The sequence below is a fragment of the Vombatus ursinus genome, unplaced genomic scaffold (assembly GCF_900497805.2).
Source record: "Vombatus ursinus unplaced genomic scaffold, bare-nosed wombat genome assembly UNPS02014832.1, whole genome shotgun sequence".
Taxonomy (NCBI): Eukaryota; Metazoa; Chordata; class Mammalia; order Diprotodontia; family Vombatidae; genus Vombatus; species Vombatus ursinus.
Window position 1 is genome coordinate 44,375,651 of NW_020954610.1, and position 19,788 is coordinate 44,395,438.

The 19,788-nt window shown below is 36.4% G+C and overlaps 1 protein-coding gene across 1 annotated transcript in view; it reads right to left on the bottom strand.

Moving 5' to 3' along the window:
* The window catches only part of SVEP1 (sushi, von Willebrand factor type A, EGF and pentraxin domain containing 1), a 318,257-nt gene that overhangs the window by 155,839 nt on the left and 142,630 nt on the right, over positions 1-19,788 (bottom strand). Inside the window, exons 6-7 of the mRNA XM_027839092.1 lie at positions 17,615-17,794; positions 1,194-1,391 (exon numbers count right to left, since the gene is read on the bottom strand). Of these exons, the coding sequence (XP_027694893.1) occupies positions 1,194-1,391; positions 17,615-17,794 (378 nt within the window). The remainder of the gene's footprint in view (positions 1-1,193; positions 1,392-17,614; positions 17,795-19,788) is intronic.

Sequence of the window (19,788 nt, forward strand, 5' to 3'; positions counted from 1 at the left end):
ATATAAGGAATGAGAACTAAACAATTTCTGACCATGTTAGATGAGATTTTTGAATCAGGGCACTGATAAGAAGTAAAGAGGTATAGTTTAAAGAATAAGAGTTGAAGAGCCCTAACAATAGATAGAACCTCAGCCTAGGTATGTGTTAGATTATACCAGCAATGGACTGAGAGCAAGAGTTAAATACCATTGTCTGAAAGAGATGACTAAGGGACTTCATCACAATCGGCTGAGAGGGATGAATTGTAGTCCTCCCTGTAAGGGGAGATGATCATTAATCTCAGAATTCTCTCTCCCCCAGTGGATGGAAGGACAGAGTATCAGGTCTTTAATATATCTATGTAGTCTCGAAGACTAACTAGAATGAAGATAAGGGGCATAACAGAAAAAAAGTTGAGCCATGGTATTTGGCAAAAGGAATCTGGGAGCAAAGCTCCATGGGAAGAAGGAGAGTCAGAGAGAAGCTCTATGGTATCACCAGAAAATATCAGCGTCTTTGAATTTTTGGAGACATGAATTGTGCTTTGACATACATATCCTAGAATTGCCTCCACACAATTCCCTTGGCCACATAGATTCTTGCTGTGTGATTACGCCATTTGCGATCTCTAAGTACATGTGCATATTTTGGAGAAAGTGACCTCAAAATTTATAAAGATACTGTTCTATTGTTACTTTTATTACTATGCTATTTCATCAGACTTCTTTGCTTTGAATGAAGTGTGTCTTCAAGCTAACTAATGGAAGTAAACATAACTGTAGGGTCTCACAAGCGGTGTTTTGAGGAGGATCCTAACTCAGATATATTGGGGTATCCTGCTAGGAGCTTATCATGCTACATAAATATAATAGTTTATTTCCCTGGACTCTGCTTTCAATCATTGAAGATGCATTTTCCTGGACAATACTTAATTCTCCCAGAATAAAAGAGAACAACACAAATTGTACCTTATTACAAACATTTACAAAGAGTTAGTGTGTCTGTGGGAGTAGAAGAGAGGCACAAAAAATGATTATGTAAACCTTTGAGCCCTTAGTAGGATCTCATATACCCAAAGGGTGTTCCATTAATGCAGAATGATGACAATGATGGTATACATAATGGATCATGAATTTCATGCATAGTTCATCTAGTGCTAACATGGCTTTGGTCAGGAATTTCTTCCTTTAATTTGTAGAAATGGACTACATACCTTTACAAATAGCTGTCTGAATTTTGGCACTCCATTTCCCCGAACTGGTACATCTCACATCTCCCCTGGCTCCAGATAAGATGAATCCTGGGGGACAACTTAATTGACACACAGTACCAATCTTAGCTAATCCTCTTCCACAGCTTGATGGATGAATGGTCACACCTTTGGGCTTCTGAAAAATGGGGCAATGTCGTTCTAAAGAAGATAAATACAAGAATGTTATTACAAGCTATCTTATTGTAAATATTTATTTTTTATTTTCTCTGAAAAGTAAAAATCATGGTTCTTGGTAAGTTTAGGGATTAATATTCACTGTGATAAAAGTATGATTTCATCATGAAGAATTAAAAATGTCAAAATCTTGTGAGCACAGTGCCAATTTGTGTAAAATAAGTGATTGTGCCAAGTTAATCAATAAACATTTATTAAGTATTTACTATGCACTAGGTACTGTTCTCAGTACTCTGGAAGTAAAGAAAGGCAAAAACATGGTCCATGCTTTCAGGAAGCTCACATTTAATGGCAAATATAACATATAAGATATGTAAAGTATAACTGGAAGGTAATTTCAGAGGGAAGGCACCAATGGGAGGAGGGGACAGAGTACTGGGAAAAGTCTACTGATGGTGGAAGTTTAGCCTGGTATTGAAGGAAACTAGGGAAACTAAGAGTAGGAGGTGGGGAGGGAGAACATTCCAGACATGGTGAACAGCCACTACAAATGTTGTGAGGAACAGCATATAGACCAACATAATTAGAGTGGGGTGGTAGAGGATAAACTATAAGAAGACTGCAAAGATAGGAGAGGGACAAGATTATGCAAGGTTTAAAGACGATGTATGATAATAAAGATGGTTTGCAGTTCCAAGGTTTATTGTATATCATTGCATTTAATTATTTTGCTTTGTTCCATTTAATTTGCACACCATGGTAAGACAACAGGATGCTTGATACTCATAAACTTACCTTCACTACCTTCTCAACATGCAAAAGAGTAGATAAACTTCTAATGGCTGTTCCAAACAGTGCTAACTATTATTGTGCCTGCTTTTTTGGAGGATCTGTATTCCTACATGACCTTTTATATAAGCTAAAAGGTCAGAATATCTCTATTTGATTTTATAAGTATGCACTGCTAAATTGGGTTATAATTGCCATCTTTAGCATGTTAAAAGCTATTCCCAATTAAGAGACTCAACTTCATGAGTTTCTTTTCCCCAAGTATGTAATCACACTGCGAGTAAACTCTTCTTTCATTCCATCCTATGATTTTAATGAGGCCCTTTTCTCTTTGTTCTATTGTCAGTGAAACGTAATCACAGAATACTGCCCTTGGTATAAGGATAACTTATAGAATCAGACTCAAAGAATTTCAGAGTTGCAAGGGACCTCAGTGGTCATTTAGTCTAAATGCAGCTAGAAGATGTCAGATAGATCATTGGACTTAGAGTCAAGAAGACATGAATTCAAATTTTGTCCCAGACTCTTACTAGCCATGGGAAAGTCACTTAAACTCTGATGGATTTTGAGATAATAGCACCCACCTTACAAAGTTGTTGCAAGGACTAAATGAGATAGTGTATGTAAAATACTTTACAAACCTTAAAGTACTCTATAAATGCTATTATTTTGGTAGTAGTATAGGATTATTATTTGCATAGGATTAGTCACTAATAAGTTTTCTCTTTTGTTATGGGAAATAAACCATATCAATGCTCTGAAAACAAGGGAATATGTTCCTTAGAAGTCATCTAATATCATCATTGTATAGAAGATGATAATGATCTAAGGCATTTTAAATGGAACCCTTAAAGGTATGACCCCTACTCTGAAAGAATACAAAAGAAGAAAAAAAGAGAAGAGAAAAAAATATTGAACTAGATACTATATTATTGACATATGCCAAACTCTTTTACCATTCAAAATTGATCTCCTTTAGCATTTTCAAGTTATTGAAGTGTTGGCAGTTAAATGATATTACATTTGAAGTGAGGAATGTCAGTACTACAATTTTTTTTTGCTCTGCTCTAGCGACGCCTGATATTTTAAAACCAAAGGAACATTTAATCAAATGCAAAAGTTCATTTCTTATCTCTCCCTGTCATTTGAATGGCTGTAAATTTTTGAATGCTTAATAAATTCCTTCCAGCTACAGTCAAGATTGTGGAATCTTAGAGCTCTTTATCTGGAGAGATGATATATTATCAATAAGTTCAAGAAGGGTCACCATGAAGCTGATGGAGACTGAGGGCTGTTTTCTCTTTACCAGGCTGATTAACAACACCCATTCCTAAATGGTCATAAAATGACAAGTCCATTTTTACCAAAAGCATTCAGTCAAACTAACATGGCTGAGCAAATTATTCTTAACTTTTATAAAATATCTCCAGGAGTAAAAGAGTCTACAAAAACATTAGGGTACACTGATCAGGCCAAAATTAGAAGGCATTAAAGGCACAGTATTATTGCCAACCAGTGTTGCTGCTAGGTACACAATGAGTCAAACACATAAGAAACAAGTACAAAATGTCGACTCCAAAGAATTCACCCAGGGAGCATGATGGAAAAGAGAGATGGAAAGAATGAGTAAATCTGGAAGTGAACTCTGTACTTTTCTTAAACTCAAAGTGTTACTAGGCTTCTTAAAAACCCATACTCATTTCTATCAAGAATTTTCCACCTATGAATGCTTCATCTAGGTCATAAGGTACAGGATTTTATCTGTATATACCTTATTCACTGAGTCATAGCATTTTGATACCCACATATCACTATAAACATCTTTAAAAAAGAAAAAACAAGGGCAGCTAGGTGGCACAGTGGATAGAGCACTGGCCCTGAAGTCAGAAGGACCTGAGTTCAAATTCGGCCTCAGACCAAGTACTTGACACTTACTAGCTGTGTGACCCTGGGCAAGTCACTTAACCCCAATTGCCTAAAACAAACAAACAAACAAAAAAACCCACCTCAAACAGGAAGTTGCATTACAGGGTCATAGAGTAAGAGATAGATGGGGCTTTCACTTGGTCTAAGGAAGCTGAGGCCTAGAGGGATTAAGTTCTTTACCCCAAATCATCTAGGTAAGAGGCAGAACCAGGATTTGAGCCCAGTCCTCTGACTCCAAATACTGCATTCGCCTCCCCCACCCGTATCATGCTATGGCTTTTACCTACTTTATACTATGATTTTAAAATTACTGCCATCAAGTATTCCTTTAAATGACTATTGTCATTTTACACTGAGTACCCATAGAGTCCCTGCAGAATAGCCAGCATGCTTTAATTGCACCTTATTTGGACCTGTATCCCATCACAGAAGTGTATGTTTGAGGGGAAGGGACCAAGCATTTACGTGCCTACTATGTGCCAGCATGTGCTAAGTGTTGTACAAATATTACTTCATTTGATCTTCGCAACAATTTGGGGGTGGGATAAGGACTATTATTATTCCTATTATACAGCTGAGAATGCTGAGTCAGAGAGAGGTTAAGTGCCCAGGGTCACATAGTCTGTGACTAATCGGAATTACACCCACCTATACCACCAGCTATACTACCTCTTTTAACGCAAAGGTGCTGAAAATACTATGTTTGTACATTTATCTAATTAATTTATTCAGAATTATTGGTTAAGCAGTTTTAGGATAGTTATAATAATATAATAGCTAGTGTTTATATAGTATTTGAAGATTGGCAAAATACTTTACAAATATTATTTTGTTTGAGCCTCACAACAACCCTGGAAAGTAGATGCTATTATTATCATCCCTATTTTTCAGATAAGGAAAGTAGAACAAACAGAAGCTAAGTGACTTTCCCAGAGTCATAAAGTTAGTAAGTATCTGAGACTGGATTTGAACTCAGAGTCGTCCTGACTCCAGGTCCAGTGCTCCATTCAATGAGCTGAACTTGGAACCATGAGTTGAAGTTTCAAAGAGTCAGAATTCAGCTAAATGTAAAACACAAAACAAAACAAAATTCTTCCTAATGATTAGAATTATCTAAAAGTTGAATGGTTTGCCTCTAAAGTTGACAGCTGTCCCCTCCCTCACTGGAAGTTCTCAAGAATAAGCTAAGTGACCACTTATAGGGGATGCTATGTAGAAGGTATTCTTTTTTTTTTTCAGGTATGGATTCAGCTAGATGCCTTCTTAGTATCTGTTTTAATTCTGAAATTCTATTGTTTTAAACATGAGTACTAGCAATATGAATTGAAATGAAAGGCACTGTGAAAGATAATAATGAGACTAATTCCATAAGCTTGCTACAAAAATCAACTTCATCACTTTCTTGTAATTACATCTTGCACCAATGAATAGTGCTAAAATTGTATAACTTGAAACTTTTTAATAGGCATTATAGAATATACCTAAATTAAGCATTATCTCTTGATTTTTAAGTTCAATTAATAAGCATTTATTAAGAGCCCATTATGTGACAAGAACCATGCTATACCTGGGGATACAAAGAGGGGCAAAAAAAATTCCTACACTTTGTATCATTGCAGATGCAATAAAAGGCAAACGAACAAATAAATGAACAAACAAATGAATAAATAAATGAACAAACAAATAAATTCCAGCCCTCAAGGTTATGAAAGTTCTTAAAAGCCAGAGGATTTTAAAATTGGTCTTGGAGGTAATAGGAAGTCACTGGAGTTTATTGAACAGGGCAGGGGTGACATGATTAGACCTGTGCTTTAGGAAGATCAATTTGATTAACTGAGTGAAGGACGGACTGGAATAGCAAAAAACTTGAGGAAGGAAGACAAGGTAGCTTGCTATTACAATGGTTTTGTATACTTTATCATTAAGAATGTTTGTCCCCCTCACTTTTTCCAGCACAATCTCTTACACATAGTAGGTACTTAATAAATACTTAATGAATTGAATTGAACAGAATTTATTGCCTTGAGTATTTCAGAGTTTTAACCTACTTTTCATATATTGAGATTCTTATAGCTTCTTGAGGTTCAATGACATTTATAAAAGCTTTGCTTCATTATGTTTTATGGACTCATAGAAATGTAATGCATGCCAATAAAATTGTTTTAATTGGCTGACTAAAATACAAAATCTCTCCTTTTTACTATAAATTTTCTTTATTATTATAAATTATATATTATATTATATATAATATATATTATACAATTATAAATTTTCTTTATTATTCACTTTGTGTCTACCATGGCAACTGTGCTCAGGATAATCTACTCCTATAAAGAAACATAATTTAAAATAGAAATAGTGACTACATATTTCCAGTAAGAATAAAGTTATTTTTGCATGCTTTATAACTTTGTCATGAAATATAATTTGATCTGTGCAGAGACAAGATCGACTATGACTTTGCTGTAATGTCTGCTCTCACATCTAACTCACATCAAGGTGGGTTTATTAGCAGGGTAGTGTGGTACTGTGGAATAAGACCTCAGTTTGGAATTTGCTGTCACCTGTGTTCAAATCCTCATCTTCTACTTAACACTTGTGTGTCCTTTGCCAAGTCACTCAGTCATTCTGGGTCTTGGTTTTATCTTCTACAAAATGAGATAGTTGGCAGGAAAACAATATGTACAATTGTAATATTTTATTTGATAGATTATACATAATCAAATATATGCAATGATAATAATAACAGACTATAAAAATAGTCTAACAATATAGCTAGGTGGCACAGTGGATAGAATGCCAGACCTGAAGTCAGAAAGACTCACCTTTGTGAATTTAAATCTGGTCTCAGATACTTACTAGCTATGTGACCATGGGCAAGTCACTTAACCCTGTTTGCCTCAGTTTCCTCACCTGAAAATGAGCTGGAGAAGGAAATGGCAAACCACTCCAGTATCTTTGCCAAGAAAAACCCAAATGGGGTCACCAAGAGTCAGACATGACTGAACTACTGAACAACAAGTGCAAGATTTAGAGGTGGAGGGGACCCTCAAACATCCTCGTTGAAACCTCTCTGAAGTCTGGAGAAGTTGAGACTTTTCCAAGGTCATATGTATTAAATGTCAGAGCCAGGATTGAATACTAGTCCTCTTAGGCAAATTTAATAGCCTACTAATCCATTGCTTAGGTTCCCTCACTCCCAACCTCAATACACACATATAAAGTAATAATTTGTTCCAAGACTTTGTTAATTAATGAAAACTATGAATTGATGGTTTCATAAACCTTGTATTTCTCTGGGACACTATCAAAAATTTGCTTACATTCTTGAGTTTATAATATTTGGCAAGATGCATATTTTGAAATTTTTGGAGGCAATCACATACAGTGACTCATTTATTTTGGAAATTTTGCTTTTAGTTTATAAATTTCTTTATTAAATGTCATACGGTTATCTAGCAAATAGGAATAAAGGTCAACTATTCTAATGTTTTGTGCTTTGAAATTGCTGTCATTTATCATATGTCTAAGCCTGACAGAGCATAGTAAACTATTATGAAGTATGACAGAGGTTGGGACCTAGAGTCAGAGAATAAAAACAGGAACTAGACACTAAAAAATTATAATTAGTAATATATGTAAGAGAAAGGTCAGTGATCAAAGTGAGAACTGAAACTGAATTGAATTGAACTGAATTGAATTGAATTCAACAAATATTTGTCAAGTATCGTTTGTGTGCAAAATATTGTACAGGACATTGGGGAAACAAAGGTGGATGTAACAAAGACCCTGAGTGAACCTGTGGTAGATACTAATGTTCCCAATAGGAGGAAGGGAACATTGGTTCATAGTTCTAGAAATGGAGGGAACTTCAGAAGCCTTCTTGTCCAACCCCTTCATTTTACATACAAGTATGGGGTCCAGAGAGGTTTAATAATTTTGCCTACAGTCACACAGGTAGTGTCAGAAGTCGGCTTGGTAGGTGACTCATATATACCTTGCCTCTAAAAAAAAAGGCTCCTCACCTGAGTTATGTGAATCTGTGTATATTTTTTGAAAAGTATTTTGATAATTGCATTTCGAAATAATTGGTTTTCTTTGTGATCTTATGTGTTTTAAGTATTTAGAAACATTATTTTGAGGAGTCTATCATAAAAAGGTTATAATCTCCTGCTCTAGAATGACTAGGCTGGATGACTAGGATTGAAGTGGTAGATAGCATGCCATGTTGGCAAGAGGAGAAGGGATATGTTCATTCAGCAGAAATTGGGTGATACTAGGTTGCACTGAGTGATACACAGCTTCCAGGAACCAGGAGATGATATTCCCACTGTCCTCTATCTTTGTCAGTCTGGAGTATTGTTTTCTGTTTGGTATGCCACACTTGAGGAAGGGCATTTGTAAACTGGACAGCATCCGGGATGGCAAAATGGCAAAGGGCCATATCACATGAAGATCAGTTGAAAAGACTAATGATGTTTAAGTCTGGAGAAGAGAATACTGGGAACTGGGGGTGAGGGTTAGGGTCAAAAGAGAGGAGACATTGCTGTTTTCAAGCATTTAAAAGTCTTGCCCTAGTCAGTCTAGAATGCAGTCCAGAATGGTTAGTGGTACTGCAATATTAACATGAGAGATCATAGGGTCAAGGAAGGGTATGGAGACAAGTAAAAGAAGAGTGATAAACCAGAGGATAAAATACAGAGGAAGACCATGGACCAAGTATTAAAGTCGATGAGGAAGTTGGAAGAATGGCCAAGAAGTTTGGTAGATCACAATAACAAAGATGGGAAAAAGATAGCACAAATAGTTTGGATATTATTCAAAGGAGGGTCACGTAGGTAGGGTCATAGAGGAACTGTCTGGTTGTAGCAGCGAGAAGTAAAGATTATAACAACTCTTCAGGAGCTTGGGGGAGGGGGATAGAGGAATAAAGAATAACTTGCATTAGAGAAGGTTACAATGGACATGGTATCCACAGGAAAAATCAGATTTCTGTTCAAGCAAAGAACTGGAATGTTAGTTGAAAAAGTCAAGGATGTAGGAGAGTTTGTTGAGAATAAAGCAGGAGTTCGAAAGGCACAGTGGAATTGGCTAAAAAAGGAGTGAACTGGATCCTAGTGTGATTGGGAAGGAGCAGAATGGATGAGAAAAAAAGATTAAGGTCTGGTGTGTGGGCTATAACTTATGTATGGAGAATGAGTCATTGGATTTAGGGAACTAATAAAACAGATTGACAAATGAGACGGCTTGCTCTTTCAGTACTTAAGGAATAGAGAAAAACTGCAAAAACAAAACAAAAACAAAAACTGAAAAACTGAAAGCCCTCTAAATGTCTAACAGTAGAGAAATTATCAAATAAATTGAGGTTCAAAAGGAGCACTATAATACAATTCAGATTGGCAAGTAAAAGAGACATGGAAAGACGTCTCTGAAATAATTCAAAGTCAAAAATAATCACACCTTAAAGAATAGAATATCTACTGACTATAACCACATAAAAGGAAAATTGAATGGGAGTAAATGTACAAAGAAACTGGAGGGAGATTTAGGAAAAGTAACTGAAGTTGTCATGACATTCTATTTCTAGAAATCCATTTGTTCAAATGTAAATTGTTGCAAAGTTACTTTGTCTTGATGCTTAATATTAAGTTCATAGTAAATAATTTTAAAAGAAAAATAGAGGCTTTACCATGCCTGGGTAGATAGAGCCTATTACTAATCTCTAGCCCCATTTCTTAACTTGTGAACTTTTGTAAACCTTAAATATTATATAATGTGAGACTTGGTGGGAGAATTTGTGGGGGGAAGGGGTTAGGCCTTTGATTTCCTAAACTCACCTATGATAAATGGAGGGTAGGGCTGAGGGATATTGAAATATTAACATGAAAGAATATTAACATGAGAGAGCATGAGGTCAAGGCTGTTCATGAAGACAAGTGAAACCACAGCAAGAGAAATAGATTGGGAGAGTACAGATTGGTGCAGGAATAGAAGGATCACCATAAAGGTAAAGAGTAGGTTTTGTAGAGAACTCCTGGGAGGGAAATTCCTTCTACTAATACAGATCAGTACCTTTTCTACAACAAATAGTCTTAGAGAGTTGCCTATGTAAATTATTGCTACTATGTTCTTGGGAAGCCATCTGGAATAACATTTTTGGGTGTTTCTCTTTGGTTGGCAACTGGCCATTCCATGATGTGACTCTGTTGCTGAAACCAAATTGTGAATAAGAATCTCACCCTGCCAAACTAAGATTAGCTGAGGTTTTTTTTTTTTCCCCTGTAATTCTCATGACACTTTGATATCTGGTCTGACTCCATGGTGGTTAATGATAATTTCAGGCATATCTTTTAAAAAATGATTCCTTTACTTCTTAGGAGAGTTTCTGACTCACTTTATGATAAGACCACTATTTGTTTGCCTCCTCATATGTGTAAATTAAGTTTCTAAGCATATAGTAAGTGAATCTTATAGTTTTCCAGAAGTACATTACTAACCAATCCTCTTCCTTCTTATTTTCTCTCAGGTTAAAGATCATATTTTACACCACTTTACATTCCTCAAAGCCTGGCACAGTGGCCTATACACAATGCAGCTAGGTGGTGCAGTAGGGAGACAGCTGAGTTCAAATTACATTGTCAGATGCTTGAGGGCAGGCACTGTCTTTTTTACCTCTTTGTATCCCTTGGCACTTAGGACAGTGCCTAGCACATAAGTGCTTAAGTAAGCATAAGTAAGCACAGTAAGTGCTTACTGAATGAATGAAATCAAGCTGGTCTCTTATACAGCATAACTAGTATAGCTTTTGCAATCTTGGGCGATCCTGCCTCAGTTGCTGAACATTTTATAAGAGTTAGTATGGATAGAGAGCCATTTTGGAGTCAAACCTGAGTTCAAGTATTGTCTCTAACACATACTAGTGTGAACTCAGACAGGCTACTTAACTTTTCAGTGCCTCCAAGCAAATCTCTAAGGCCACAAATTAGAGGCAGTTGATAATCTGCATCAGTAGAAGGTGTCATAGCAATGAAATCACTGGTTGAAATTTCCCCTACCCTCCAAAAAAACTATTCCTATAGTACTTTAAGTATTAATGTATTTACAAAATACATTAATGTCATTTGACCCTCATAACAACCCTCTAGAGTTAAGTAGAGGTTTTTTCCATTTTGTGGAATAGGAAACCAAGGCAGACAGAAGTTAGGTTACTTGCCCTGGGTCACAAAGCTAGTACTTAGGGCAAAATTTGGGCCCAGGATTTTCTGACTCCAAATCTAGCTTTATCTTTACTGCTTTTAGGGATGAATAAGAAAATTTCCATCAAAAAAAGAAACAATTAGGATTCAGCTTAAATAATGAAGAGGAGTATACTCACCCATACAGGCATGTAAGTATATACAGATCACAGAAATATATCTAGGCTTATCTCTTCCAGGAATCTGATTGTGGCTCATTTGAACATCCCAGTGGAACAGCAACATTAGAAATGGTATTCTAGTAAAACATTTAATGTTGCTTTCACAGTAACAATTAATTTCAGATGTGTTCTCTAGAAAGGTTATTAGTATAATACATTTTTCTCCTTCATAAGTGATATGTTTATCATTGTTATTACACAACTGTAGTCTCTCTGTCTGGGTCATTTCCAGACTGGAATAGTTCTTTCAATTTGAATTAGCTTTTCCTAATGGACTAGAAATAGATTTTCCCCAATGTCTATTTAAATATATTATAAATAGTTCCAACTTTTGCATCATAGCTTATAATCCACATAGTAAGAAAAGAGATTGATCTTTGTCAGAATGCACTGTGTGAGTATAATACATGTCTACAAACACCTGCATTTAAAGTGTTGTGAGGAAAATAAAAATAATATGATTTAGCATGTATATATACATATATGCAGTATAATTGCACATTTTAAAATAATTTACAAGAATAATTTGCAATAATTTACAAACTCATTGGAGAGTTTGCTTTGCTACCTGTGGCTTGCAACCAGCTGATGGCCTTAATTTATGATGCCTAACACTGAATTTTATTGGAAGTACTTTCAAACTCACATTTACTGATAGTTGCTTTCTTTTTATCATTGGATATCATAAAATATATGAATAACATGCCTTCAAATATACATCCAGTGAAATTGGGGCAATGATCTAGTGAGATAAAGAAGAACAGGATAAGGTTAGGCCTCTTCATGCTGGGTTAGGGGTTGAGAGGTCATCATACAATCACTGTGCTGGGTTTAGGGGCGATAAAATGTCATGCATACTCTATACTATTGAAGGGTTAAACAACTTTGGAGGCCACTGTTAGGAAGGAAACCAGGTTTCTACTAACTCAAAGTCCAGTGTTCTTTCCATTATACAGGGTGTCCCCAAAGTCTTAATTCATTTTTAAGGTATTAAAGCTAACACTTAATAAATATAAGTTATTAAAACTTAAAACTACAGTAAGACTTTGGAGACACCCTATACTTTGTAAAGTATATTTTAAATTATTCTTGGTGTTATTGGGTGGGGTTTGGGAGAAGGTTGGCCCTGTGCTTAATAGTCATTTAAGGAAGTATTGAGGATTTGGCTTCAGAGAAGTATGAGGGGGTAAGTAGAATTTTGTGGTGACCTAATAAACAGTGTCTGTGTTTCTCACAGGGCAAGGGAAGAATGGAATAAGTATTAATATAGTATCTACTATGTGCCAGGCACTGTGCTACGTGCTTTATAAATATTATCTCACTTGACAGTATCAAGTAACACATGCAGGGGTGTGCTCATAAATGTTTAACAACTGGCTTTCTGGGAAAAATGTATGCACGACACATTTTTAATTTTAATCTGTATTATTAAAATGTTCTCCATCACTTACTTAAGTCTGAGCACCCAATAAAACAATAAATTGAGTTTTGATTTGTAGCATTTTTACACCCCTGCACTTATGGATGTACAAGGAACAATCAGTAAATAAACTCTTATTGCCCACTCACTAAGTGCTGGGAACTGTGCTAAGGACTTCAGATACAAAGCAAGGCAAAAACAGTCCTTGTCCTATCATATCAATGATAAATACATCACAAACACACAATATTGGAGGAGGCTGCATGGAAATAAACAGGCATTATAATATACAGATAAAATAGATGGAAAGTGCATTGATTTTTGTTCTAGGTGGAAGAGTGAGAGGTTTGGGGCAATGCATTTCTTCTCTCTCTAGACTATCAGAGAAGTATTATTTGAAAGAACATAAGAACATTTTCAAGGAGGAAATAAGGAAGAAAAACAATGTGCAGAGGCAGAGGGCAGTCCTAACTTGTATCAGAAGGCTGGGGGTGCAACAGAATGCCACACAGAAAAAGAAGCTAAAAAGTAGGACCTCTGAGTTAGACCCAAGAAACAGACATGAGTTTTCTCCTGCATAAGGGGAAACTGGACCATTTCAGGCAGAAGCATCATGTTGTGCTCCAAGGAATGATCCAGAGATGTTAGCAGGAGAGAAGGGATCCATTAGGGCCAGAGGAAGAAAATGAGAATGGTGTTTGGTGACTCTGTTTTGAAAAGTAAAGAGGTGGTTCTTCATCAACCTGATACAAACAATAGAAAGGCATGTTGTCTCTTTGGGACATACATGTGGGGTTTGATGGTGAACGTCCTAAGACTTGTCAAAACTATTAATTCATGGGGGAACAAATAACACAACAGGTTAAAAAAAGCATTGATAAGGATTATGGAATCCTGGTAAAAACCTTAAAGTCACAGGTGATATTTTTCATGATTCTTGCCACCTGGAGGCAGAGGATTCTGAAGAAAAAGGTGACTCTGATATGCAAAAATTTGGCTAAGAGGCCAAGTCTCAGTGTCTCAGAATTGGATTTATATTTTTGGATTGTGGCTTTTAAAAATAAATAGAATGATGAGATCTTGTCCAGGGATGGAACACAGCTAAGAAGGGACAGTAAGAATATATTTGCCTGCCTATAGTTTTACAAATGTAATCATGAGGGCTTTACAGTGGAAAGGGAGAGGGAAGGAGACAACTGTCAAGCCTGATAGCATGAAAAGAAATATTTACAAACCAGAAAGAATAGCAGACTAGAGGACCAGTAATTAATGAGAGATAATATTCCAGATACATAAACACAATTCATGGCTTCAGACGTCTGCATAAAAATCCACAAAGTATGGGTAATAAACAGAATGAACTAGACATCTTAATACAGGAGGGAAGTTAGATCTCACAGGCATGGGACATATCTCATTAATTTGATTCTAAAAGAATACATATTATGCAAAAGGAGCACCATAGCTTAAAGAGGGAATAAAGGACCATTTTATACCAGGAAGTTATATGGATGTGAGAAATACAGAAATAAGAGGTGACAGAGTGTTTGGGTTATGATTAGTGGAAGAAGAAACAAAAGTGATGTCATCATAGTATGCTACAAAGTACCTGGACAGAAGGAGAAAATTGACAAAGAATTTGGGAAATAGATCACAATCTGGGATGGAGGCATAATGTTGTCGTGATTGGGGGACCTCGACTATCTCGACGTCTGCTGGAGTACCAGCTAACAAAAAAGAGAGTAGCTAAAAAATTTGTGATTTGCCATAATGATAGTTTCATACTCTAGAGGCCACAGAAGCAATAAGGTAATTGTTGCTCTGGATCTTATTCTGCCCAATAAGGAAGAAGAAAGAGGCTGAAGAAATGATGTAAACCTTGAGGGCAAGGCATAACATCATCATAGAGTTCATGATAGAGGAAAGGAAAGCTGATCACTGTTCAGTGTGCAGCCCAAGTTTGGGTAAAGGTTCTGCAGAAGAAATGATAGTATCGACCCAATATCCTGCAGAAGTCAGCCAAAGAGAGACAGGAAGCTGTGAGGAGTGAAATTCTAGAAAGATAGGCAGATATTATTCTGATGAGGAAAGGCAGAGGGAACTGCCAACAGCACCCATAATTTAGAGCTGGAAAGGTCAGATAGTCCAATACACTTATTTTTTTTTCAAGGTGTAGAAAATGAGACTGAAAAAGTGACTCAAAGTCACACAGGTAGTAAACATTACAACCAGGATTTGAATCCATGTCTTCTAAATCCAAAGCACTTTTTCCATTATAATATACTGCCTCCCACAAAGATACATATTTATCTGCACACAGAGAATGCATCAATCAACTTAGATTTTTTTAATATAGAGAACATGAAAGTATATATGGGTAAATAAATGAGAATTAATTTTTAAAAGTATTGTGGTCTGGTTTATTTTCTTGAAAAAAAAAGCTTTGGAAAGGAATATTTACTTCAAATATATGGCAAGAATAAAGTATAAATGTTTTTCCCTTACACCTTAAATGCATTTTCGGTCACTGGGGAAAGCAGGCTCAGACCTAGCATAGTTTTTACATAGCACTAGTCCCAGAAACTCATGTTCAAATGAGGCATAATTTCTGGATGAGTCCTTGTCTCAGCGACTGCTAGGCTAGTTCTGGTTTTGTAAGAATGGCATTAGGAATACCAAAACCCATAAGGAGCCGAGGTTGGCAATGAATGCAATGGAAAACAAAGACAGTGGTTTTTTGTTTTGTTTTACATATGTTGAGGGCAAGAGGGAGTTCAAAGAAGGATTTATCTGATGCTCAGAGTGGATGGGACGATAATAATTTAGAAAACCACGTATTAACATTATGTTCTATTGTATTTTTATTTATTAAATACTTCACAAGTAATGCAGCCCATGGGCCATGGGCTTAACACCTCTGCCTCAGGAGACTGAAAGAATGTTGGTATGTGATGCTGAGTTATCTGTCAATGATCTTTGAAAGGCTGAAAGAATAGGAGTAAGGTAAATATCACTCTCATTGAGGCAGATTCTGCAACTTATAGACCTGGGTGCTTAACTGTTGGAAAAATTAAAGAGAAAGGAAACCAATATTATGAAAAGCCAGGATGACTTCATGAAGAGCAGATCATACCAAAATAAAGCAATTTCCTTTGTTGATTGGAAGATCAAGAGGATGCTGTAGACATAATAAAAGGTTCTCCAATCCCTGTGAGGCAGGTAGCATTTGTATTATTGCCCCAATTTTATATGTAAGAAAACCAAGGCTTGGAGAGACTAGATTACTTGCCCAGTCATTCATCTAGCTCTCGAGCTGAGATATGAACACAGGTCTCTCTTGACTACAAGTACAGAGCAGTTATCTTGCATCTCATAGCATACTTGAATGTTGTATACTTATTTTAGATTCTGAGATTTGTTATCTCTAGATTTTTATAAAATATTTAGATATTTCAGTAAAGTATTTGAAAGTTATGCTATCCTTTTAAACAAGGTTGAGAGATGCTGTTAGATGATTGTACAAGTAGGAGCATTTAGGAATTTGCTGAGTCAATCCAAAGAGCTATCATCAGTAGGCAAAATATCAACTCAGAGAGAGGTCTCTATGGGAGTTCACCAAGGAGCCATACTTGGTTCTGTGCTGTTCAATATTTTTAGTCAGTGATTTTGATGAAAGCAGAGTTGGCCTGCTTATCCACTGATGACGTTAAGCTACAAGAGATAGTTAATGTGTTGTGTAACAGAGTGCACGTCCACAAAACATTTCTAGGGGTTAAATAAAATGGGCCAAATCTAATAAAATTTAATTGGAATAAATGGAAAGTTTTACATCTGAGTTTAAAAAATCAGTTTCATACTTATAATTTAGATAGGCGTGGCTAGCCAACAATTTCTGTGAAAAAAAGATGTGGGTTTTTTTTTGTTTTGTTTTGTTTTTTTGTTGTGTGTTTTTATTTATTTATTTATTTTTTAGCATTCAGTTGTTCAGTTCAATTATATCTGACTCTTTGTGACCCTGTAGACCATAACACACCAACACTGTCCGTGGGGTTTTCTTGGCAAAGATACTAGAGTGGTCTGCCATTTCCTTCACCAGTGGATTAAGGCAAACAGGTTTAGGGACTTACCCAGGGCCACATAACTAGTAAGTGTCTGAGGCTGGATTTGAACTCAGGTCCTCCTGACTCCAGACCCAGGCACTCTATGCACTGAACCACCTAGCTGCCTCTGGAGGTTTTAGTGGACTTCAAATTTCATATAAGACAATATGACATGAGTCAAAAAAGCTAATGTTCTCCTAGGTTGCATCAATAGAGGCAAAGTATTCTGAACAAGAAAAATAATAGTTCTATTCTACTCTGCCTTAGTAAGATCACACCTGAAATACTATGGTCAGAAAACATTTTGGAAAGATATCCATCCCAAATGGTTGAAATAAAACTTTGGTACTTTACAAGAGAAACTTATCACTTGGAAAATTCACTTATGCAGAACAACAAACATCTACTTCCTCAATTATTCCAGGTAAATTAGGCATTATATTTCATAATACAAACAATATACACATGCAGTTACAGATTACAACAGTTTATATAACTTCATTTTTTGTGAGTCATGTTTAAGGGGGAGGTCATCACAAGAAAACACTGGATTATAACAGATGTAAACAAAGTAGTTTACTGATTGAAAACTTACCCACACACCGGGGTTCTATCCCATCCCACTGGGAATTTCCTTGACAAGTGAGTCTGGGACTTCCTTCCAGTCTGTAGCCCTCATTACAGGTTATCAAGCATACCGTCCTGTATAATGTTTCACCTGATGTGCAACTGATTTCACCATTCTCAGGCTTGCGGAGTTGAGGACATGTGCGAACTACATAACAAGAAAAGAAATGGACTCTAGTTGAACTAAATAAATGCAAGAGTGACAATTATATCGCTACTTAAATTTCCATGACACATCTTAAAGAGATAACATGGTATTGCTAATATTTTGGGAGATGATGGAAGGCTTTTTCAAACCTTGATTTCTTTCATACTTAAAAATGCCTGCAGGTCACTGACGCTCTATCAAGGAAGCCTAAGTGTTTCAGTAGTTTTCTGAATTATTTCATAAAATTTACACTATATATTTACATGCAAAGTTATAGCTAATTTGAAGACCATTGAGGCTTTGACCCAGGGTGCAGACATCCATACATGCCAATGGCAGTCTTTCCAGTCTACACCCTAAGTGCCTCCCTGTGCTCTCTCAGCCTGTTCCAAAGATACCATTTTGAAACACAAATGAAGGTTGTTCATATTAAACTTAGCTGAACATGCTTTACCACCCTTTTTTTTAATTCATTGAACACACTATAATTTCTATGGTTGCATTATGGTTTAGAAGAACTTAGGATTCAGCTTTGGTATCTTGTGAGTCAGAATTTTACAAGAAATTAAATAATGCTACAGCTGAAATGGAATAGGGCAAAACAAGAGAGATAGAGTCTTTTAAATCTACCATCTGTTTTAGTGTAGGCCCTTGGATGAGTTCCCCAAAGTGGTTGAAGTGAGTTAATTTTACCAAATGACTGGCAGTGCTAATGGGGGAGGCAAACCACCAGGCTCTTTCCAACTAGTGTCAAAATATGGAAAATCTGGCATCTTTCAACGATTTTCCCAGTAGTTATTACATAAATAACTGAGAAGCACATTCTGTAATGTGATGGGAAATGTGAAACAAGGAAACCATGTGTCTTTCCAAAATGCACAAGAATGTCAAATTCCTCAGGTCTTAATCACACAAATAATATCTGCAGGGGTCAAAATAATTCAGGTATAGGCTACATAGTATTATCCCAACCAGTTTAATTTCACAGTACAAATCATTGTAACCAAGTTTCATTAGCATATCCCCAACCCTGCAATAAGGACATAACCCAAGGAGTCCCTTAGAGCTATAGATTTATGATCCTAGGACCCTGAAATGACCTTATACCAGTCCAGATTTGTGCCCTATTATTCTTTCCTTTGCCTTTCCCTCTTTGCCCAAGAATAATCTAGGGAAACATTTTCTTCATCCTCTGCCCTTATCAGCCATCTTCTAGCCAAACAGATCTCAACTTCTACCATTTGGCTCCAGGATTGTTTCTGCCCTTACAGTTTTCTCAAACACTCCAATCCCTGACCTGGCCAGTCTCTGGAGGCAGCTACTACTTCCCCTTGGTCATGGAATCTAACTTTGCAAATGCCTCTGCTTCCTTAAGCTTCAGTTAAATAGCTCATTTCTTCTCCTGTAAAACTAACATTTTCTCCTTACCTTACATCCCCTACATACACATATTTGGCTTAGGTCATGTTTTGTGGAACCATTTAACTAGGACATTCAATAAGGTAAGTCTTCACGTTCAATTCAGGGAAAAATTCATCATTAGAAGCAATACTGTACAATTATTAAGCTCCTACTGATTGCATAGAATTGTACCAGGCAATATATAAGTTTTTTTTTCAAAAATCAAACATGTATTTATTAAACATCTACTATGGGCCAGGCATTGTGCTTGTACTAGGCATGGGGGATACAAAAAGGGAGACAATGCTTGACCTTAGGGATTCTACATGAAGGATATAGCATATTCATAGTTGAATAAATATTGGATATGTACCACTCAAAATCAGAAACAAGAGAACATTTAATCAACTGTCCCCAAAACATACTGGTATGTGGATATGGTGGGGTGGGACAAGAATCTAGGGACTTACACTATAGTCAAGACTATAGTAAAACACTTTTATAAGTACACCAATGGGGGAAGTGGGTATGTCTGTGAGTGTGTGTGTGTGTGTGTGTGTGTGTGTGTGTGTGTGTGTGTGATGGGGCGGAGA